Source organism: Ictalurus furcatus, chromosome 10 (assembly GCF_023375685.1).
Source record: "Ictalurus furcatus strain D&B chromosome 10, Billie_1.0, whole genome shotgun sequence".
NCBI lineage: Eukaryota > Metazoa > Chordata > Actinopteri > Siluriformes > Ictaluridae > Ictalurus > Ictalurus furcatus.
The window spans coordinates 2647047-2672068 of record NC_071264.1 but is presented as its reverse complement, the minus strand read 5'-3'; the positions used below and the strand labels follow the sequence as shown (position 1 = coordinate 2672068).

Here is a 25022-nt window from a genome sequence, read left to right as displayed (position 1 = left end):
AGTATACTCTGTAGCGTAAAACAGTGGGACAGCAGACCCCCCAAAAAGGTATGAGTATGTTTTTATATATATATATAGAGAGAGAGAGATATATATATATATAATATGCGAGCTTCAGCAAAGAAAGCCTCATGGAGTTCTGCGATGAAAGACCACCTATTGTGCACTAAGTAGCTGTAGTAAGTAGTTTTTGTTGTTGTATTTTTTTACTGGAAACAGGTGACATAGTGAAAATATCTTGGGGAATAATATGGGAAAATTTGTAATATTTGTTATTTTGAGATTATTGTAAATCAAATCTAATACTCAGCCTAATTTTTTACTCATTTCAAGTTCAAAAGTTTATTCTGCTGGCATGTAATTTTGCTTCTTTCTAGAAATAAATGCTTACATTTGAAAACTTGTGCTTGAAATGAGGAGATATATATATATATATATACACACACACATACACACATATAATTTGATGAATTTTATATTTAATTGCTGTGATTTTCAGCGTTTTTTGGCACTTTGTCATTTCATAGTGTAATATTGCTATTATTATCTATTTTTGACTGTAAAAAAAAAAAAATATATATATATATATATATATATCTATATATAGATAGATAGATACAGATATATAATATAGCAGCATTCATTTTTATATCCAGTTAGACATTATTAATACTGCATCACATATCGTATTGCTGTCCATATTTTTTCGGAGCCAAAGTCTTAAGAATTTCTATATAAATATAATTGTTTGCATAATCAGATATTTCAGATTAAAGTGTTCTATTTTCCGATTGATGTGACAGAATATTTGGTCAGTTGGAATTCCAGCTGCTCGCCAAAGTCGAACAGTGGAACTGCATAATCAGTTTAATCTCACGCTTCAGTGGCTGCAACACGTCTCAAAAAAGTTGGGACGGGGGCGACAAAACCCTGGAAAAGTAAGTGTTGCTAAAAAAATAAAAAACCACCGGGGGTTAATTGGGAACCGGTCAGTAACGTGATTTTTTTTTTTCCCCGTTACCTTCATTATCATAAGTCTGACAGCGCAGTGTGAAAGCTTGCTCCTGTCGATTTCCATGGTGCCATTAACATTCCACTGGCGTCAAAGCAGTCTTACTGACGGGAACGTACACGGTCTTCACTGTGCCTCTGTAGCGGTTTCCGTTCTCCGTTTAGTAATGAGATCACGTTTTCTGATAGCGACACCGATAGCGATACCGATTCCGATAGCGTTTTCCGTTTCCCACGTCCCCACAAACAATTTTTGATGACACACTTAAAACTTTTCACACAGTCTAAGTGGAGCGAAAAGGCTTCCCGTGATTTAGAGGAGGTTTTCTTTGTTGTAACTTGCATTTCCATCAAAAGTGTTTGTTTTAAGTCTAAACGGAGTGAAGGAGCGCCATGGCGTGCATCATAACACGGTGCACCTAATCCATAATGAAATACATCGCCAACTACTTTTTAAATTATTGAATATTAGTGATTATTTTTTTAAAAATGTATAAGTTGTTGTATCGGTGTATTTGCATTCCTGTATTAGTTTTCAGAATGTAGTAAATATAGTAGCTACAAATCCACTGTATGGAGGGAAATGTGCATACGAGTCATATACAGCATATGCAGTCCTGTGTGTGTGTGTGTGTGTGTGTGTGTGTGTGTGTGTGTGCATGCGTGTGCGCGCATTTGATTTGTGAGTGGCAGCAGCACAGAGGTTCCACTGCCTGATCTTTACTGCTTCAGTGAGAATAGGGAGAAAAAGAGACAGGGTCATTGCTCCAGATAGTGGACAAAGGGCGGGAGGGTGGGGCGGCGTGTGGGGGGGGTGTAGAGGGGGTGTTGCTGCTCTCTATGTTCCTTCTCTATAATAAAAATAAAAGAGAGAAAGTGTGAGTGAGATAAACGCCTTATTCGAGTGATGCTTTCGCTGTAATGGGGAAGAAACAAACCCTTAGCTGTGAACGGATCAGGTTTCTGATCCGACCGAACTGACTGAATGTAGGACTTTATGTCTTCCGATTGTCTTTATTCTCTCTCCTGATAACTCTGACGACTTCCCTTTTTTGTTTTTCCCCTAATGACACTTTTTTTTACTTTGCTTGTTTCCTAGTTCCTAGCATCCTCAAGTTTCCTAGAGCGCCTTTTTATATAGGCTTCCCCCTGCCCCCCTTCGTAAGCCTCCATCAGACTATGATGGAAGCTATTAATATTTGTTTTGTTTTGCACCCAAGGCAACTACACATACGAAACTATAAAACTATTTGTCACAGCATCTGCCTGTAAACTCAGACGCGTCTATCCAGACTAAAACTGTCCGCTTCAAGCTCACCAAAAATCAGTTGATATTTTATTTATATCTATATATATATATATATATATATATATCGAGCGAGAGCGAGAGAAACCTTGACACTGCTGGTCTGGATGGAAATAAAATCGCCTGTAGGATGGCGTCGACGTGGCAACCTGCGTAGGAGCAGGCTAAATAAGGGTAGGTGATGAATGTGGAAGGGTGAAGACTGGATGAAGATAAGGGGAGGGTCGGTGAGGAATAAACACACACAAATTGAAAGAAGAATAAAACCCTTTCTGTTTTTTTTTTCACTCCTTTCTCTATTACTGCTCTGTTTTATAGTTTTAACCCCCCTCCATCCTCCTCCTCCTCTCCCCTCATCCTCCCTCCATGATGAAGGCACTTTCCTCTGCACCTCTTCATGGCCGAGTGCGAGGTGATTAACGCGCCATGAGCACCGGCTCGAGAAGGACAACGGTGTCAAAGCAATGAATCTTTTCTCTCACTCAGTCGCTTGTGGTGGGACGTCCCGTTACTCGATGAGCATTTGCGCGTCACTGAAGTGCGTGTGATGTGATGTGATGTGATGTAGTTAGATCCCTATGGACTTCATTAATATCATAGAACTATATCCACACATTGTATTCATTTCATATGACAAGTTTGTATTTATTTCATTTTAAAAAAAAAGAACAATAGGGCTCACTCAAGCCCTATTTTTTGCACCGTGTCTGCAGTTACATTATGGTTAGATTATGGTTATAATCGGAGTGTTTGCTGTTGCCTTGGGTCTGTTTTGGTGTTTGTGTAGGTGGCTGAGAGAGAGAGAGAGAGAGACCTCAGCCTTCATTAGTTGGCGTTAGTAAATCTAGCATTAGCATGTAGCATATGTAGCTTCCACAGCAGGAAGTAAGTTTAGCTCCAGGCACTTTGCTTATGACCATAAAACGCATTAAAACTGATGAATGTATGCAGAGCAGTTATGACCAGTTTAATTTTCTCTCGCCAGAAGCTGTTTTGGCTTTTAGCGGTTTGCGCAGAAGGAAACATTCAGCGTCTCTTTCGAAAACACAGAAGAAACAGAAGTCTATCCTAAATGCTAGACTTAATTCCGAGTTCTTCAAGAACGTTTTTCCATTTCAAGACTCTTCCACAAAGTCTAGACCGCGAAGAACCCACTCTAATGAGACTTCCCGATGGCGGATATTTTACGTCGGCGTGCTCATACCGCGTTATTCTTGACGGCCGAAGAACGGTGTATATTACCCATGATGCACTGCGGTTTTAACACCGAGAAATGGCTGCACACTGATCTACAAACGACAGTGGAATGAAATAAAGCATTATACCATATAGAACTATTTTCCATTTTGTGTAACTTGTTTCTTCTGTCTCATTCTCAGTTTATCCTGACCAATGCAGCGTTAGCCTAGCAGCAGTGGGCGATGCAGAGAAACACCGTGGTCATATCGCGTTCTGGGACGATGTTTACGGCTTCAAGATGCCATGCATGAAGAAGGCGGTGATTCCTGAAGCCGTGGTCGAGGTTTTGAAAGCCGAAACGGTCATCTCGGAGCCGACTGTTATTCGGGTACGTCGATTATATTTGAAAAAAAATACAAACAAAAAACACCCAAGCTCACCTACATCACCCCAATCCATGTGGCAAAATGTGTTATGGTAGAACTTTTAGAACAAGGTAGTTTAGTGCAAAAACAAGACGGCTTATCACCCAAAGTGCATCGATATCTACGGTGACGCATGGTGGTGGCAGCATCATGATACAGGGCTGCTTCTCTTCAGCCGGGGCTGAGGCTTTAGTCAAGATAGAATGGAATCATGGAGAGCTCCTATTTTGAGCACATCAGCAGGCCTTCTTTTAGACAGCTGACCTGAAGCGCAAATCCAAGTCAACAAAGAAATGGCTTGAGAAGATGATCAACATTTTGGAACAGCCCAGTCAGAGCGCAGATCTAAATCCTACAGAAAACCTGTGGAGTGACCTGAGAGCTGTGCACAGGAGATCCCCTTCCATCGCTAAGACTGTCCATCACTTGCCTCTGACTGGCATTGCACCTAACCCCCACTCTTCATCATCTTGGCAAATTCCATTCACTTCTGACGCACGTTCAGCGTCTCCACCTATCTCTCCCCCCACCCCCGATTTTTATTAAAGAGCGTGGAATGTTTTCCAGCACGCCAGGAATGTTTACTCGTTTATTATAAATTTAAGTGGTGCTTCAAAAAGAGTTGCCTGCATTACATACATACCTTTCTCTGTCCTGCTGATTTTAAGTGCTATTTTTTTTTTAGAACAAAATAAAATGTTTTTCCTAATGTTAGAGTGGAAAAACTTAATTGCTGTATTTAATAGTTATTTCATACAATCGTTTTTTTTGGTTTTGTTTTTTAAAGAAGGGGTGCCAATAATTTTGGAGGACAGCTTATATTTGGTAAAATACAATTAAATAATATTTGGGTCCTATGCTGTGTGTGCGTGTATGTGCGTGTACGTGCGTGTGTCTCTTCCCCAGACTTTGGACTGTAATACTGTCACTCTCGATGAGCTGGAGTTCACTGCTGATTTTACCCTGAAGATAACAGCAAACACATTCTGCACCGTGAGTAACACACACACACACAGTAATCAAGGTTGTCAAGAGTGAAGATTAATTAGGGGAGAGGAGATGGATGAGGCCTTTGATTGGCGGAGATGGGTCAGGTGACATCTGATTGATTGATAGATGACCCCAATCCTACCCACTCTACCAGGTGAATGAGGTGTTTTACTTCACAGTTACTTTCAAAACTAAACTTTTTTGTGTGTGTGTGTGAAAGAGACAAAAAACAACAGTAGTACATTTTGAGGAACTAATTTTTCTTTTTGTTCCCATTCCAGTGCGGTCACACACGCACATGTCTAGTCTTATAGATTAATCAATACACTGTTATTATCTCTTTCCCCCTGCTTTCGGAGTTCTATGCCAGATGAAATGGAGTTTGTAAACATCATTTCATTTCATTCTGTCTTTCTCTTTGTCAATGTTAACAGAAAAAAAAAACCAGGCACTCCTCTCCCTCATGCCCAGCACATGTAGAACACTGGTTGGTTGCCACACGTTTCAATCCGTACGTCTCTTAAACTGAAAAACAGATAATAAACCAAACTTGTAACATTGTTCAATTTATTTTATTAGCATTATGATATTATACTAGGTTTTAAACACAGGTGCCGAAAGTATGTGGTCGCCTGACCACAAAAAGTCACATGGTCTTCAAATAAACAGCATTCTTTGTTAACAGATTCATCGTTCATAATTAATATTCGAGGTTTGGGTAGTCTTATACGACTATTTGTTCGACATGAGCTCTCGGGAGCGGCGGCGTCGTCTTCGTCCTTATCATCCTCCTCCTCACCCGGACACTCGACCTGTCGATCCAGATCTCATTACGTTTACATAAACAACGATAATCTGATATTAATGCATGACAAATAACTAACTGCGCTTGATGCTTTCGTAAAATTAAAAATGAAAACTGTATACGGTTCCATAACGAAGACGAACTCTACGTCGATACGTGAAATTCTGGAGGGACGTCGGATGGCGTGGCGTCGGGATGTAATGATGTGTGCTGTTAATCGATCTACATTCTATAACATGTAAAACAGGAACATGAAAGGAGTATTCTAAAAGCGACTCATGTAAACACCTTAATCAGAATACTGTCTTATTCAGAATAAGGTCAATAATTAGATTACTGCTGTCCATGTAAACGTAGTCATTGAGAGTAAATCACTGTTAAGCCCTGCCCATATGTGAGATTTGTAAGTTTTGAGAGAGATGTTAAGTTTTTTCCCACTGATTGAACTGTTTTTAGGTTCAAAATGTTTTTTCTTCTTGTATATTTTTGTTCATTTCTTGAAAAGTTCTGCTCGAATCTTTTGGCACAAATTAATTGCATGAGTTTATACTCAGAGAGAGGGAGAGCCTATTAAATTTTTAACGCATGCGCGCACACTCGAAACCGACCCCTATACCAGTCCACCTTAAACGGAAATATCTACAGGCTGCATTTTTCTTTTCCCCTCAACACTGCAAATAGATATTCAGGATAATTTTGGTACAGATTCAAACAAGACCAAAAACGACCTCGTAGCGTTTAAAAAAACCCCCCAAAAAAACCCCTCGCCTGATGATTGAGCGCGTGCTTTTATTCCACCGCCGACACTCCATTCATCACATCAGCCTGCCTAACCTTGCATTAAATGAACAGCACAGCAGCGCTCGTGCCGACCGAAGACAAATAACGCTCGCTGGGCTCTGGAGTGTTGGTCAGTGGGAAGCAGTGCCCTCCACACACACACACACACACGCAGTGTGAGAGATACCACTCTTGTGGGACCATTTAAATAGATCATAATAATAAACACTGGGTTTCCATTAATGGGAGAGAGAGAGACACCAGGGGAGAGAGAGGGAGAGAGACACCAGGGGAGAGAGAGGGAGAGAGACAGGGGGATGGAGAAAGAGACTGGGGGGGGAGAGAGACACCGGGGGAGAGAGAACGAGAGCGAGACAGGGGAGAGGGAGAGAGACAGGGGGATGGAGAAAGAGACTGGGGGGGGAGAGAGACACCGGGGGAGAGAGAACGAGAGCGAGACAGGGGAGAGGGAGAGAGACAGGGGGATGGAGAAAGAGACTGGGGGGGGAGAGAGACACCGGGGGAGAGAGAACGAGAGCGAGACAGGGGAGAGGGAGAGAGACAGGGGGAGGTAGAGAGAGAGAGACAGGTGGGAGAGGGCGAGACAGGCGGAGAGGGAGAGAGAGAGGCGGGGCGGTGGGGAGAGACAGAGGGAGAGGGTGAGACGGGGAGTTAGAGAGAGAGACAGGCGGGAGAGAAAGACGGGGGAGAGAAAAAAGAGAGACGGGGAGAGAGAGAGAGATGGTGAGAGAGGGAGAGAGACAGGGGGAGGGAGAGAGAGACTAGCGGGAGAAAGAGAGAGAACGATAGAGGGACCGGGGAGACAGGGGGAGAGGGAGGCAGAGAGAGGGAGAGAGACGGGGAGGGAGAGAGAGAGACAGGTGGGAGGGAGAGGGCGAGACAGGGGGAGAGAGACAGGGAGAGGGTGGGACGGGGAGTTAGAGGGAGAGGGTGAGACGGGGAGTTAGAGAGAGAGACAGGGGGAGAGAAAAAGAGAGAGACCGGGAGAGAGAGAGAGAGAGAGATGGGGGAGAGAGGGAGATTGAGACCAGGGGAGAGAGAACGAGAGAGAGACCGGGGAGATGGGGGGAGGCCGGCAGAGAGAGGGGGAGAGAGAGAGAGACCGGGGGGGAGAGAACGAGAGAGAGACCGGGGAGACGGTGAGACGGGGAGTTAGAGAGAGAGACAGGGGGAGAGAAAAAGAGAGAGACCGGGAGAGAGAGAGAGAGACAGAGAGAGAGATGGGGGAGAGAGGGAGATTGAGACCGGGGGAGAGAGAACGAGAGAGAGACCGGGGAGATGGGGGGAGGCCGGCAGAGAGAGGGGGAGAGAGAGAGAGACCGGGGGGGAGAGAACGAGAGAGAGACCGGGGAGAGGGAGGCAGAGAGAGGGGGAGAGACAGGGGGAGGTAGAGAGAGGGAGAGAGACGGGGAGGTAGAGAGAGAGACAGACAGGTGGGAGAGAGAGACAGAGGGAGAGCGAGAGAGACCGGGGAGAGGGAGGCAGAGAGAGGGAGAGAGACAGGGGGAGGTATAGAGAGAGGGAGAGAGAGACCGTTGGGAGAGAGAAACAGAGGGAGAGAGAGACGGAGCAGTAGAGAGCGAGGGGGAGAGAGAGAGTGAGACAGGTGGGAGAGAGAGAAACTGGGGGAGGGAGAGAGAGACTTGGGGGGCAAGAGAGAACGAGAGAGAGACCAGGGAGACAGGGGGAGAGAGAATGAGAGAGAGACCAGGGAGATAGAGAGAGGGAGAGAGAGACCGGTGGGAGAGAGAAACAGAGGGAGAGAGAAACGGGGCAGTAGAGAGAGCAAGGGGGAGAGAGACTGGGGGGCATGAGAGAATGAGAGAGAGACCAGGGAGACAGGGGGAGAGGGAGAGAGAGAAAGGCAGGAGCGAGAGACAGGGGGAGAGAGAGAGGGAGACCAGGATGAGAGAGAGAGACCGGGGAGACAGGGGGAGAGAGAATGAGAGAGAGACCGGGGAGGCAGAGAGAGGGGGAGAGACAGGGAGGTAGAGAGAGGGAGAGAGACATGGGAGGTAGAGAGACAGGTGGAAGAGAGAGACAGAGGGAGAGGGAGAGAGAGAGAGAGACAGGTGGGAGAGAGAGAGGGAGACCAGGGAGTTAGGGCGAGACGGGGAGAGGGAGGCAGAGAGAGGGAGAGAGACAGGGGGAGGTATAGAGAGAGGGAGAGAGAGACCGGTGGGAGAGAGAAACAGGGAGAGAGACGGGGCGGTAGAGAGAGCGAGGGGGAGGGAGAGAGAGACTGGGGGGCAAGAGAGAATGAGAGAGAGACCAGGGAGACAGGGGGAGGTAGAGAGAGAGAGACAGGGAGAGAGGGAGAGAGAGAAAGGCAGGAGTGAGAGATAGGGGGAGAGAGAGACCAGGATGAGAGAGAGAGAGAGACCGGGGAGACAGGGGGAGAGAGAATGAGGGAGAGACCGGGGAGAGGGAGAGAGAGAGAGACGGGCGGTAGAGAGAGATGGGGGAGAGAGGGAGAGAGAGAGACGGGGCGGTAGAGAGAGATGGGGGAGAGAGGGCGAGAGAGAGACGGGGCGGTAGAGAGAGATGGGGGAGAGAGGGAGAGAGACCGGGGGAGAGAGAGAGACAGGTGGGAGAGAGAGAGGGAGACCAGGGAGTTAGGGCGAGACGGGGAGAGGGAGGCAGAGAGAGGGAGAGAGACAGGGGGAGGTATAGAGAGAGGGAGAGAGAGACCGGTGGGAGAGAGAAACAGGGAGAGAGACGGGGCGGTAGAGAGAGCGAGGGGGAGGGAGAGAGAGACTGGGGGGCAAGAGAGAATGAGAGAGAGACCAGGGAGACAGGGGGAGGTAGAGAGAGAGAGACAGGGAGAGAGGGAGAGAGAGAAAGGCAGGAGTGAGAGATAGGGGGAGAGAGAGACCAGGATGAGAGAGAGAGAGAGAGACCGGGGAGACAGGGGGAGAGAGAATGAGGGAGAGACCGGGGAGAGGGAGAGAGAGAGAGACGGGCGGTAGAGAGAGATGGGGGAGAGAGGGAGAGAGAGAGACGGGGCGGTAGAGAGAGATGGGGGAGAGAGGGCGAGAGAGAGACGGGGCGGTAGAGAGAGATGGGGGAGAGAGGGAGAGAGACAGGGGGAGGGAGAGAGACCGGGGAAGAGAGAACAAGAGGGAGACAGAGAGAGAGAGACAGGTGGGAGAGGGAGAGAGAGAGAGACAGGGCAGTAGAGAGAGACGGGGGAGAGACAGAGAGAGGGAGAGAGACAGGGGGAGGGAGAGAGACCGGGGAAGAGAGAACGAGAGGGAGGCAGAGAGAGAGAGAGAGACCGGGGAGACAGGGGGAGAGAGAATGAGGGAGAGACCGGGAAGACTGGGAGAGGGAGAGAGAGAGACGGGCGGTAGAGAGAGATGGGGGAGAGAGGGAGAGAGAGAGACGGGGCGGTAGAGAGAGATGGGGGAGAGAGGGCGAGAGAGAGACGGGGCGGTAGAGAGAGATGGGGGAGAGAGGGAGAGAGACGGGGGAGGGAGAGAGACCGGGGAAGAGAGAACAAGAGGGAGACAGAGAGAGAGAGACAGGTGGGAGAGGGAGAGAGAGAGAGACGGGGGAGAGAGAGAGATGGGGGAGAGATGGGGAGAGAGGGAGAGAGACAGGGGGAGGGAGAGAGACCGGGGAAGAGAGAACGAGAGGGAGGCAGAGAGAGGGAGGGAGAGAGGCAGGGGGAGGTAGAGAGAGAGGGACAGGTGGGAGAGGGAGAGAGAGAGACAGGGCAGTAGAGAGAGAGAGACAGGGGGAGAGAGAACGAGAGGGAGGGAGAGAGACGGGGGAGAGACAGAGAGATGGGAGAGAGACCGGGGGAGAGAGGGAGGGAGACCAGGATGAGAGAGACATGGGGGGAGACAGGGGGAGAGAGAGCGAGATGGGGGGGGGAGAGAGCGAGATGGGGGGGAGAGAGAGACATGGGGGAGAGATAGAGAGACAGGGGGAGAGAGATGTGGGGAGAGATAGAGAGACGAGGGAGAGAGAGAGAGACAGGGAGAGAGACACGGGGAGAGGGAAAGAGAGACACGGGGAGAGAGAGGGAGCGAGGACGGAGAAAGCGAGGCGAAGAAAGGAGGAGTGAGAGAAGAGAAAACAGCGAAATAAAAAGGAGAAAAAAAGAAGGAAAGAGAAAAGAAAGAGTGGGGATGATGACAAAACGACAAATGAGAGAAAAATTATGAGAATGACAGTAGAGCGTCAGAAACCAGAAGAAGAAAAAGAGAAAACGACGAAAAAGAGAAAACGACAAAAACGGGGGGGAAAATAAAGAAAACGGTTACAAAAGGAATTGAGAGCGGGAAAGGGTTGGGAGAAAGAGAGGAAACGACAGAAATAATGAATGGAGGTGGAGGGAATATAAAGGAAAACAAAAAGAAAGACAAGAGAAGAAAACAATTACAGACAACGAGATAACGCGCCGGAGAGAGAGAGAGAGAGAAAGACAAAGAAGTGTGATATAAAAGGTGTAAGGAGAATGTGAAATAGAGAGAGAGACGGGTTTGGGTTCTCTGTGCTGTAAAACCGCTCATTGTATCTGCATTGTCTTTATCATTTGGCGCGCGCTCGTGCCAGCGCGTGTAAGGGCTCACGGTTCTTCCTCACGAATTAAACCTTGTTTGTTCGCTACCAATGCGGCGGAACGTAACGGAGAGTGTGTGTGTGTTAAGGGAGCGCATGGAGAGAGAGCGCGAGCGCGCGCAGTGTGGCCGAGCGTGACCGCTCTCACGCGCGAATAAAGCCCATCAAAAGCGCATTAGCCCCGTTAGCCCGCCCTCCTCTGCAGCTCGCGCCGCATAATTGTATCTGGCTGCAGCACGCGCTGCTCCGCCACGATAGCGCCGGGAAAGAGATGAATGATGATGAATTGCTCCCCGGTCGGCGCTCGTCATGATGATAATTATTAATTTTCCCCGCACTTGTCGTGTTGCTCGTGGGCTGGGCACGACAGCGCGCGCTCTCATTGCTTATCCTCGACGCCTTGCCGCCTGTGAAGGCCGGACACTTCTGATGAGAATTTAAAAAAATTAATAAATAACACGCTCATGTCCCCCCTCTTCTTCTCGCGCGCTTTTCTCATTTCTGTGCTCTCGCGCTGCACCCCTTTGTTGAGGTGTAGAAGCACGTTACTGTGCTGGGTGAAATAATAATAATAATAATAATAATAACAATAATAATAATAATAATAATTGGGAAGAAAATAAATAAACGACTGGGAACTCTTAGTGACGTGTGAAATCATTTTAAACACGTATTTGCTTATACACTGAGTAAATTATTGTCTTATGACTGAAAGAGAACTTATAATAATAGAATAATAGAATAACTTAGAATAATTAGAATGCTGTATTGTTTTGAAGTGAATAATTAGTTCTGACCTATGAAGTAAATACATGTATTTTCTAAAAGGATCTTTTAGGTCTAAACGTAAATAGTTCAACATCGTTTGCTCTGGAAAACTATTTCTGGCATGCTTTAGTGGAAGTAAACAATGTATAAAAACAATGTAAATATAATCGACTGTGTGTTGGCAGAAGGTACACAGTTATGTAAATTAGCCTGTACTTCATGAGTGAGTGCCTATAAACTCTTATGTCCTCACAATGTCATAATTCCAGACGTGTGAGTGATTGTGTGAGTGTGATTGCGTGCTTGTGTATTTGTTTGTGTGTGCGCGTGATTGTAGGTTTGCATGCGTGTGCGTGATTGATTTTGCGTGTGTGTGTGATTGTGTGATAGCGTGTGTGTTATTGCGATTGTGTGTGTGATTGATTGCCTGTGTGTGTGATTACGATTGTGTGATTGCGTGTGTGTGATTGCGATTGTGTGTGTGTGTTTGTGTGTGTTTGTGTGTGTTTGTGTGTGTTTGTGTGTGTTTGTGTGTGATTGCGTGTGTGTGATTGCGTGGGATTGCATGTGTGTGTGTGAGTGTGATTGCGTGTGATTGCATGTGTGTGATTGTGTGATTGCATGTGTGTGCGTGTGATTGTGTGTGTGATTGTATGTGATTGCGTGGGATTGCATGTGTGTGTGATTGCGTGGGATTGCATGTGTGTGTGATTGTGGGATTGCATGTGTGTGTGATTGTGTGTGTTATTGTGTGTGTGTGATTGTGTGATTGCGTGTGTGTGATTGCGTGTGTGTGATTGCTTGATTGCATGCGTGTGATTGCGTGCGTGTGATTGCGTGCGTGTGATTGCGTGTGTGTGATTGCGTGTGTGTGCGTGTGATTGTGTGATTGCATGTGTGATTGTGTGATTGCGTGTGTGTGTGTGTGTGTGTGCAGTAGGCCTCCAGGGAGAGTTTAGCTGAAACGGTTCATGTTGTTAGCACTGTTCCAAACCGGGAATTCATTTTCTCAGAGTGTTGCAATTACAAGGACTGAAAGATCACGCGTGTGTGTGTGATGAAACGTACCGCCTCCAGCAAAGACTTCTGCGAGCCTGAGCCAAAGCAGGTCACGGTTTCATCATGGGAATGCGAGTGTGCAGTGCACACATGAAAATCACATGTGGAAGCGAAAATGGATACAACTGTAAAAAAAAAAAAAAAAAAAAAAAAAAAAAAAGGTGGAGTGTGCACACACATATGTAAAAATTATTATTATTATTTCCATTTTCTTGGTCATGTGTTGGTGCTTACATGTTTTTTTGTGTGTGTGTGTATTGTTAGATTCACACATGCAGCTATTATATTAATTATACTTATACACACATACAAAACCATAGGTACACATATATTAATGTATGTTTATATTCTGTTGCTGCAGAATGAAAGCACACATTGAGAGTGACTATTAATCACACACACACACACACACACACACACACACACACAGAGAGAGAGCGTGGCAGTGAGGCAGAACTAATAGCTTTTAATCCTGACACAGCTGACAACACCACACACAAAGAACACAATCGATGAGAGACCGAGCAGGAAGAGAAGAAAAGGTGACGAGATGAACAGGTTTAATCACACACACACGTGTTTGTGTGTATTTATATATACATATAGAAAGAAAGAATGTGAAAAGGAAAAAGTTTTGACCCTCAGTAAAGTTAAGGCATTTTTAAAAACAATACTTTAGCGTAAAATGTCTCATGTTTCAGTGCTGTGTAAATAAGATGTGACCAAAATCAGCCTAGTTCTTTCAGAAGGACGTGTGAACTGAACTTACAGCGGCATTAAAGTAACTCAACGATTATCACATTCTGAATACATTTGAATGTAACTGAAAAAATATGTTTTATGTTTACATTAATGCCCCCCCCGTCTCTCTCTCTCTCTGTTTCTTTCTCTGTTTGGCTTTCCTACCTCTCTCTCTTTCTCGTCTCGATCTCTCGCCCTCTCTCGCCCTCTCTCGCTCTCTCTCGATCTCTCTCAATCTCTTTCAATCTCTCTCGCTCTCTCTCAATCTCTCGATCTCTCAATCTCTCTCGCTCTCTCTTGATCTTTCTTGATCTCTCTGTCTCTGTTTTGCTTCCCCCCCCTCTCTCTCTGTTTTGCTTTTTCCCCCTCTCTCTCTCTCTGTTTTGCTCCCCCCCTTCTCGCTCTTTTTTTACTCTCTCTCTCTCTCTCTCTCTCTCTCTCTCTCTCTCTCTCTCTCTCCAGGCTGTCGTGGGCTATTTTGATATTTTTTTTGACCGAGACTGCACGAACAAGGTGAGTTTGCTTTAACAGCAAACCAATTACAATTACACTCTCACACTTCGCCTGTCACACCGAGGTGTTTTTATTTTTATTAGTATTTTTTTATACGCACTCAGCATTCGCCGTCCTCCATCAGCCAAACAGATTTTGAGGCACAGTGCGTTCACAGCGTTTTTCTATTTTTCAGCGTACGCGACTCACTTTCATATTAGTTAGTGAATGTAATTTTCATTCTAATGATGAATACTCTGGTAAAGAGGCATTTTGACCGGAATGAGTTCTGTAGGATTCAGAATTAGTTTTGAGTTTCATGTATAAGGAATAACAGAGTTACCACCCTGAAGTGGATTATTGTCGTATCACAGCGTGGCCTGAAGGGTTTTATTCTGCTTATACCACAGTGGTTTGCCAACAGGCTACTGTTTTTATAAATGAAAGACACATCACTTTTATACACTTTGGTTAAATAACAGCACAGTGTTTTGTTTTTTTCCGCTGTACAAATCCATGTAATAGAATTGATGACGTACTAGAAAGAGTGCTTTAATATAAACCCATTATCACAGTCCGAATCGCTGTTGGTGCTGCTGTCAGAAAATTCATTAATCCTCACTTTCGGATTTGAGAATTCATTATTAGTATCAGAAATGTTTTGACCAGAATCAGTTTTAATCTGAATTGGTTTTAATCCAGTATCATCTCTTTATCCAGGTGATGTTCTCTACATCTCCTCACTGCACTAAGACTCACTGGAAGCAGACAGTTTTCTTTCTGGAGAATCCTATTCCTGTCCAATCAGGTTCGTGAAACAGAATCATAATGATTTCTTTTCTATACAACTTTTTTTTTTTTGGCGCCCCTTCCTGATTCGTTCTCTTACAAACCAAGTAAAACACAAAACAAAATCCAGGTTTTAAACCATCAGATCATTTAATTGAAAGGAACAGGTTTGGCTGGGGGGCAATTACTTTTTCACACTGGTGATATAGGTGCCAACATGAAGTTGGTTTAGGTGGCTAGCCAGGTAAGTTTCAGTTTACTGTAGTCTGTGCCAACCCTGGGTTTTTAGGTACCATGAAAGTGGTCCAGCTTTTACCGGTGGTCATCGCCATAGTAACTTGCGCTTCACGGCTAACCTGCTCTGGGGCAGGTTATTTTGTGGGTAAGCGAACTCAAACCCAACTTGAACCAATCAGCTGTGAGCAAAGTCACCGTGAGCCTGTAAAAGTAAACTTAGGCATTTACACAGTCAGCAAGGTTCCTGAGCTTTGGCAGCCACACCGGTGTTGCTTTTTGCAGCTAGTGTAGGTTTAAATTCCTCATGTTTCTCAGTTGAATGAGAACGGGCTGACCGGACATCATGTGGCTTTTTCCCCCCAATGCACTTTAATGGCGGTGCAGGAAAATGACAGCGGAGCACAGTACCAGCAGTGACTGTATTCAGAGGACGGATGGGGAAATTGGTGATTTCGTTGATATTTCTGAACATGATGCGTCCCTATTGTCTTGGCACATCTCGCCACTGAGATTTTCGCCCGTTCACCACTCGAGTGTTGCTTTAGCAATATGCTTAGGATCATTGTCCTGCTGGAAGGTGGACCACCGTCAAACCCCTGGCAGACTGAAACAGGTTTTCCTCAAAAAATTGCGCCGTATTAGTGCCATCCATCTTTCCTTCAATCCTGACCACTTTTCCAATCCCTGCCGATGAAATACATCCCCACAGCGTGATGCTGCCACCACCATGCTTCACTCTGGGAACGGTGTTCTCGGGGTGTTGGGTTTGCGTCACACATGGCGCTTCCCATAATGGCCAAAAAGTTCCATTCTGACTAGATCATCAGACTAGAGAACCTTCTTCCGTGTGTTTGGGAACTCTACAACATGCTGTTTGGTGAACTCAGATCGTGTTGTCTTTATGACTTTTTTTCTGGCCACTCTTCCTTAAAGCCCAGCTCTGTGGCGTGTATGGCTTAAAGCGGCCCTGTGGATAGATTCTCCCATCTCTGCTGTGAAGCTTTACATCTCCTTCAGTGTTAGCTTCAGTGTGTCTGTTGAATCTCTTGATTCAATTTGCTTTGTTTAATTAACTAAGTCTTGGTCATAATGGTGTTTTTATTGTACTTTGAGCTTCGCATAGTACTATCTAGTTCATAGCGGCGGACTTCAAGAGGAATTGTTGCGGTTAAGGTGAAGCGTGTGCACCCAGACGGTTGTGTGTGCGTGTTCCCTTCAGCCAACTCTCCTGACTGATGATAAGTCTGTCTTATCATAATAGGAATCGGGAAGATGTCATTTGATGTGTAGATGGATGAAGCGCCGCTCCGAGATTATGAACGACGTTCGGCCCGAGATAAAAAAAATTCCGTTGGGTCAGCCATATTTGTTTTGACTCCGCTGATAACGGCGCTAGATAAAAGGGGTTACGTGTTGTGCTCGGATGTCGCCGCATACTCCCAGTACGATAGATAAAGGCGCCAAGTATCATGAATGCCTTATCTTCCCGTCACTTAAGATTTTCTAGCAAGGTGACTGATGTATACAATAGTATAATAGAATAGGAAGTGAGTCCTAAAATTTGAATTGCATGTACTGCATCTATTTGTGGATCGCTACATGTATATTTACACAGCATGAGTCACGTGTTTTTAGGCTTCAAGAGAACTTTTTGGTTATCAAGCAGGCCCAGTCAGAACGAGTGGTTGAATGTTAGTGGGATTGATATGGAATTATCAGTGTAACCAGCAGATGAACTGATTAAGATTTTGTAATTGGAATCAATCTAATCAGGGTCTAATGTCTGAATGAGTTGTTCTTCAATAGCTTCCTTCCTGTTTGAAATATATTCTAAGGGTATTTGAGGCATGCAAATTTAGTAACAAGAAAGGCCAGACGTGGTGTTTGCGAAGGTAACATCAACATCGACACCCCTGATGTCAGGTACTACTTTATATTAGACCACAAATGGTGCCCATGTCACACGATACATAAATAGACATGGCGAAATAACTTACCTAAAACTTACCTTATGTGATAAGGGCGTCTAAACGTTATGGTTCTGTGGTTTTAAACTCGGCCAGTATTTGGTTTCGGATCACGATTCCTAGAACGTCTTTACGCTGAAGAATAGAGTCGTTTGAGCTGTACGAATCCAGATGACGAGCCTTGCTGCTTGTGCTGCAACGCAGAGGGCCATGATTGGCTAGTGTATTTCACTGTGATTGACCAGGGAGAGAGTATGCCTCTCCCACCCAAAGAGCAAGATATTTTCGGTAACTACAGTGAGGGGAAAAAAGTATTTGTTCCCCTGCTGATTTTGTATGTTTGCCCACTGACAAAGAAATGATCATTCTATAATTTTAATGGTAGATTTATTTGAACAGTGAGAGACAGAATAACAACAAAAAAAAATCCAGAAAAACGTATGTCAAAAATGTTATAAATTGATTTGCATTTTAATGAGGGAAATAAGTATTTGACCCCTCTGCAAAACATGACTTAGTACTTGGTGGCAAAACCCTTGTTGGCAATCACAGAGGTCAGACGTTTCTTGTAGTTGGCCACCAGGTTTGCACACATCTCAGGAGGGATTTTGTCCCACTCCTCTTTGCAGATCTTCTCCAAGTCATTAAGGTTTGGAGGCTGACGTTTGGCAACTCGAACCTTCAGCTCCCTCCACAGATTTTCTATGGGATTAAGGTCTGGAGACTGGCTAGGCCACTCCAGGACCTTAATGTGCTTCTTCTTGAGCCACTCCTTTGTTGCCTTGGCCGTGTGTTTTGGGTCATCGTCATGCTGGAATACCCATCCACAACCCATTTTCAATGCCCTGGCTGAGGGAAGGAGGTTCTCACCCAAGATTTGACGGTACATGGCCCCGTCCATCGTCCCTTTGATGCAGTGAAGTTGTCCTGTCCCCTTAGCAGAAAAACACCCCCAAAGCATAATGTTTCCACCTCCATGTTGGACGGTGGGGATGGTGTTCTTGGGGTCATAGGCAGCATTCCTCCTCCTCCAAACACGGCGGGTTGAGTTGATGCCAAAGAGCTCCATTTTGGTCTCATCTGACCACAACACTTTCACCCAGTTGTCCTCTGAATCATTCAGATGTTCATTGGCAAACTTCAGACGGGCATGTATATGTGCTTTCTTGAGCAGGGGGACCTTGCGGGCGCTGCAGGATTTCAGTCCTTCACGGCGTAGTGTGTAACCAATTGTTTTCTTGGTGACTATGGTCCCAGCTGCCTTGAGATCATTGACAAGATCCTCCCGTGTAGTTCTGGGCTGATTCCTCACTGTTCTCATGATCATTGCAACTCCACGAGGTGAGATCTTGCATGGAGCCCCAGGCCGAGGGAGATTGACAGTTCTTTTGTGTTTCTTCCATTTGCGAATAATCGCACCAACTGTTGTCACCTTCTCACCAAGCTGCTTGGCAATGGTCTTGTAGCCCATTCCAGACTTGTGTAGGTCTACAATCTTGTCCCTGACATCCTTGGAGAGCTCTTTGGTCTTGGCCATGGTGGAGAGTTTGGAATCTGATTTATTGATTGCTTCTGTGGACAGGTGTCTTTTATACAGGTAACAAGTTGAGATTAGGAGCACTCCCTTTAAGAGTGTGCTCCTAATCTCAGCTCGTTACCTGTATAAAAGACACCTGGAAGCCAGAAATCTTTCTGATTGAGAGGGGGTCAAATATTTATTTCCCTCATTAAAATGCAAATCAATTTATAACATTTTTGACATGCGTTTTTCTGGATTTTCTTGTTGTTATTCTGTCTCTCACTGTTCAAATAAATCTACCATTAAAATTATAGACCGATCATTTCTTTGTCAGTGGGCAAATGTACAAAATCAGCAGGGGATCAAATACTTTTTTCCCTCACTGTACGTTTCTGTAAAACCACTTACACCGTGACTAACTGTGAAACACACAGTCAACGAGCGGTAGAACAAGATGGCTGAAAGTCAAGGTTGAGAAAGAACGTACTTATTCGTGTGGTCAATCGCAAACTCCATGGTTAATTCAGTCCAGTAGCTGTAGTGTCCCCTTGTCTCCTATCTTACACTGTTTACACTCTGATGGGATTTTAACAGCACTAGCTCTCACACAATGAATCCCATGAGGAGTACATTTCCCAAGAATGGCACCTTTCTCAAAGTCGACCCAAAGGCGTCTCATATCTTACAGAGCCAAATTATAGTATTATAATAATGATAAATTATAGTGTACACCTCAGTACGGTAAAACAGTATTTTAGTCTATAGCCTATTACAGGCCATGTAAGCACATGCGGAAAGACTTGCACAACAGTTTCAGTTGAATTAAAAATGATCACAAGTGCAGATTCAGCAGGAAACCTCAAAATTGCATTGCACTGTAACGATCATGGAATCAATCAATCATGGAAAATAATATCCGAGTTCTCCGCATAGAACTTCAGTAGGATCCGATAATAATGCAAAAACGATGTCCCGTCACAACCTGTGTGACAAAGGAAGTAACCTAATATCGATTGAGTACACACCTCCTATTATTCTACTGTTCATGAAGAACGACTCCTGTTCCAGAAGTACATTTCAGAGCGCTAATGAGAAAGGAGGCGATGTTGTTGTTATTTTAATATATTTGAACAGACACTGACAAACATCCTCTGAGGGGAAAAAACCTGGCGGGAAACGCCTCACTCCCGAAGCTCTGTCGGAGAAATCACCTTCATCCGTCATGCTTTAGTTTATTTGCACGGATCGTTAAAACTAGGAAAGTTCTCCCAAGAGGCCTCGTGTCTCCTGGAGTAACCTAGACGTTTATTTGGCTGAAAGAACTTCCCATAATGCTCAGCGTAGATTTCCATTTAGATCTTGCAGGGCTATTAATTAATTAATTAAATTTTTTACACTAGTCAACCACTAGTCCACTGTTAAAGTAAAACTGTTTCAGGACATCGCTGCATTATTCAGGACCACACTGCACTTTACATTTCCAGCTTCGGTGCACTCTCAGGCTACGTTAATTAATCTGTGTATGACGTTACGCTAATTAAGGGTCTTCAGATGCACTCTCGTGGACGAGGGACGAACTGGCGGCTTCGGCTGAAATCGCCGATTAACCGAGAGCGCCGCACGGGAACTCCTTATCGTTTAATGATGATAAAATCCGAGCTTGCTGATGGATTTCTACAGCAGCGTCCGGGGAGGTTTTAACACCAAGTTCAGCTCCAGATCGGATTTGGGCTGCCGTGCTCCACTGATCCGACGCTAATCTAGCGGCGTGAGATCCCATGCACTAGATCATGTAAAAGTGATATCAAAGTGTTTATCGGTTAGAGCAGCATCGTCCTGTGCAGTTAACTGCTGAGTTGACTTCATCGAGAAATGTTTTCAAACCATTAAAGTACTATGAGCTGCGTTCTTCAGTCCAGCGTGGTCTTAATCTGATGAGCTGTTCAACTTGTCAACTTCACAGTGAATGTATTAATTGACTAGTCTGTGCAATCCGTAGAAAGCAACAGGCCTCGCTCGACTTCTCAGCAAAGGTCATTATTTTGTCATGCAGATGCTTGTAGGTCCTTGAGGTGTTTGAGTGAGACGAAACGAATGAACGAAGGGATACGAGGGGTAATAAGGGCGGGCCGTAATGAGAAGCGCACAGGAAAGCATTCTCTTGGGAATCCTTATTTTTTGGCATGACCAAGAGACTGTTAAAAACAACAACAACAACCATAACGTGTGTGTGTGTATTTCTTGATGTGCAGATGGCTGCATTTAATGCACGTCTCCCCCACATAGATATTCATTCGATGGCGGATCAACACAAAAAAGTGCAGTGTGTGTGTGTTAAAAACAGGAATGTTTTATAGCTCTTCGTTTCTCATTATGGCCTCTGTCGCTCTTGGTTGGTTTTTCATGTGTTTTAATGCAAATAACGTCAAGACGGACGACTGCACCCCTCCTCCTCCCCTCCCCCCTCACCTCCACCCCCCTTCCCTTTCAATTCCATGCATGGGCAACGTCCAGCTCAAAGAGAGCCTTAAGATCCACCAGAACTGCTCTTTTTAAATGAGAGCCTGCTTATATGGAAGGCCCGAAGTTTCATTTTTAGGAAATATGTCGTGAGTAACACTTCTTGTTGAAATTCATCCTCTGGAGATATTACCCTGATATCAGGTGTCACGATGCCCTAAAAAAAGTATGACTAAGAGACAGTGAGATGCTAATTTGTTAGCGTACCGTTATGAGGATTAAATGCTGCTCCATGGACATGATGTGAGAAAGATCATCCCGCTAACGTATGGTGGTGCTCTTCACGTCCACCTCCACGCCATCATCCTTGCTCTTGCATACCAACGTGCTCTTACTTTGAACAAATTCAGAAATGGTTTTGAATTCAAATTAAGGATGAAATTGTGTCTCGATACGATCATGTGTCCCGAAAAGGAAATAATTAGCACGATAACATTATGATCAAAATAATGAGATGGATTAAACCTGCTGTCAGATCGTAAATGCCTTTTTAAGGTAGAAGGCAGAGGGCTTTTTCTTCTTAAAAAGGGTTAAGAGGAATCCTTCAACATGCCGCTTTGAGCGAACATTCTGGCCGTTTCCTAAAGCCAAATAATAGAGTGATTACACTGCAGTAGACTGCGGCTTCAACACCAAACACTTTTGAACAGATACAGAACAGACATTTAGTTTAAATCATCACTGTGCTTCCATCTCTCTCTCTTTCTCGCGCTCTTTCTCTCCCTCTGTCTGTCTCTCTCTCCTCTCTATCTCTCTCTCCTCTCTATCTCTCTCTCTTTATCTCACTCTTCTCTATCTCTCTTTATCTCCCTCTCCCTCCTCTCCCTATCTCTCTCTCTCTTTCTCTCTCTCAACCTTTTTCCTCTCTCTTTCCTCTCTCTCTCTTTTTCCTCTATCTCTTTCCTCTTTCTGTCTCTCCTCTCTCTCTCTCTCTCACTCTCTATCTCTTTTTCCTCTCTCTATCTCTCTCCTCTCTCTAACTCTCCCTCCTCTCTCACTGTCTCTCTCCTCTCTCTCTCCTTCTATTTCTCTCTATCTTTATCTTTCTCTCGCTCTCCTCTCTCTCTCTCTCTCTCTCTACTGTAACAGTAATGCTCTGTCCTCAATGCTTCTTAACAGCAGTGATAAAAAGAGAGGTTTTTTTTTTTTTTTTTTTTTTTTTTTGCTTGTTTGCTAAATGAGTAAACATTCATTTACCCCCAGCGGTGAAACATGAACTTAATCAAAGTGATTATCTGTTTTCATCATCGCCATTGTATTCTCTCTCTTTCTCTCTCTCTCTCTCTCTCTCTCTCTCTCTCTCTCTCTCTCTCTCTGTGATTTGTGAAGCGGCTCCTCCTCCTCCATCTGGAGCCGACAGGCACGTCAGTGTTCCTGAGCCAGAAATCATTTTTTAACATTCTTCTGGCTTCATGAGTTGCTTGTTTGAAGGTTGCTGCGTTGCTGTTTTGTATGTAATATTGTGGTGTTTATGATAAAATTGTTTTATTTTAGATTTGTGTTGTACTATATACTTTTTCTGTACTAATGGATGCATTTGATTACATGAACATTCAGGGGTAACGTCTGCGAATACAAATCTATTACATAATACTGTAGTTATAGTTATTATAGTAGAGCTCGGTGCCGTTCTTCTTTCCTTCTTCTCCCTCTTTTTAGTCGTCTCTCCTGGGAAATTTCCATATAAATTATAATGATGTATGATTATAAACTTTTTTTGAAATCTTTTAGACGTTGAACTTCAACAGAAAGCTGGTCAAATAGAATTATATCAGCAGCTTATGTTACGTTATATACTATATACCCTGTATGTTTTTCATCTTATATATATACGGTATATATACACACGAGTTACTTTAAACCTGTAAAAGAACTCTTTTATATTGGTATTTGATACGTGATAAAATCAGTTTCGATCCATGACTCGATCATGTAAATATGTAAATACAGAACTCACGATCTGCAGATCTACATACAGAGGAAATCCAGCATACGGATTGAAGGTTTCAGCTGGTGTTTGCATAATTCTAGACTTCCTCTTTCTCTCTACCCAGGTGACGAGCTGCCAGGGCGAATAACGGTCTGTAAAAACAAGAAGGACCCACGAGCGTTAATTGTTACGCTAAACATTTCCGATTGGAAGCAGACGTACTGTGTGCAGTGAAACTCAGAAGCGCTGATGGTTTTTATCAATGGGTCGAAACAGCTTTGCACATAGAACTGATGTAGAATTGTTTTAGTCTGTAAAAAAAACTCTGTAATAAAACATTGTAGAGTTTAGATGTGTGCGTCTCTTTCCATTCGTCTAATATGACACTTTTTTTTCTTTCATGACTGAGTGAATGGGTTTTCTCCTTTAGAGCACTTCTCCTGAAACATTATATTATAATATAATATATGAATGTCCAATTGTCTTGAGGCCATTTTTCTCCAGCTGTTTAAAATTCAGCTGCTGCACTAGAAAGAGCTGATGTTAGATTCATACTTCACCGATCAGCACTGCTGATGCTAAACCTCATCGTACATAGCAATTTGTACAATGATAAACAATAACTGCAGAATTTGATGTGCTGATAAATTGTTTTTCATGCAAACGTCTCATCTGCTTTTTTTATTTATTTATTTTTATAGTTTAAAATGTTTAAAATACAAGCAAAATCTTTGTCAAATAAAATGCATTTTAAACGGATTGATATTTTCCCCACCTGTAGAAGTTATATTCATCACAGGATACCTTTCCAATTGCACTAGACACCCCACCCCACCCCATTCATTAAATATTAATGGAAAAACAACATTACTGCCAAAGTTTAAGGAATTTATGGTTACACTGAGTTCATCACCTGAGCTAAAAAAAAAAAAGTCTCTTGTGGCATTTCTCATCATGGTTTCGTCACTCAACTGATTATTGTTGTCATTATCGCTGATTAATTCAGTGAGTTCTGTTCTGACTACATTTCTTATTTTTTTTTTTTTAATTAATGCGCACTGCTGTCTGTACAGAATATGTATGCACTCTTTTGACAATGATACAGTGCAGGAACATCAGACATATTGATATTTGGCATCTGATTACAATCTGAATAGATTAGGCTTATGTCCGTTTCACTGCGGAATGTAATTACTGTATGCATCAATTAAATTGATGTTCATTGCTTGAGAAAAGAACACTTAGCTAGTGAGGTTTTGGACAGACTCACTGCATTTACTACTGCATTTGGCTTCTTAACAGATTTGATCTTAGCTTAAATATGACTATTTCCATGGCATTTTGCTAAAAATAAATAAAACCTTAAGTGAGACAAATTAGAAATGAATATTGTTTTTCTGGAGGATGCTGGAACATTTACATTTACGGCATTTGGCAGACGCCATTATCCAGAGCGACTTAACAGAAGTGCTTTGAAGTCTCTATCAATAAATACATCCCCATACAGGTTGTCTTAAAACTCTGTTGGGAGGTAATATAATAAGAAATACAAACAGACATCACAACAATTTTTTATTTAATCTTTTTTTAATGAAAAAATGTCCTAATTTAAGTACTTTAGGCTTTAGGAACAGGTAGGTCTTTAGACGTGGTTTGAAGACCGCCAGTGAGTCAGCTGTTCAGACATCTAGGGGAAGTTCATTCCACCACTGAGGTGCCAGAACAGAGATGAATCTTGACACATGACTTCCTTGTACCCTGAGGGATGGTGGCACCAGTCTAGCAGTGCTAGGGGTTCAGAGGGAGCGTGTGATTTGAGGTAAGTGGGTGCTGGTCCATTTTTGGCGTTGTAGGCAAGCATCGGAGTTTAAAATGTAATGCGGGAAGCTACAGGAAGCCATTTGAGGGGAGCTT

General features: G+C 44.1%; 1 protein-coding gene across 1 annotated transcript in view; it reads left to right on the top strand.

Annotated features, from left to right (window-relative positions):
- The window catches only part of prmt3 (protein arginine methyltransferase 3), a 57658-nt gene extending 34200 nt beyond the window's left edge, over window positions 1–23458 (top strand). Inside the window, exons 12-16 of the mRNA XM_053634321.1 lie at window positions 3697–3884; window positions 4828–4914; window positions 14117–14167; window positions 14867–14954; window positions 23233–23458. Of these exons, the coding sequence (XP_053490296.1) occupies window positions 3697–3884; window positions 4828–4914; window positions 14117–14167; window positions 14867–14954; window positions 23233–23342 (524 nt within the window). The 3' untranslated portion in view covers window positions 23343–23458. The remainder of the gene's footprint in view (window positions 1–3696; window positions 3885–4827; window positions 4915–14116; window positions 14168–14866; window positions 14955–23232) is intronic.
- Window positions 23459–25022: the final 1564 nt, after the last annotated feature.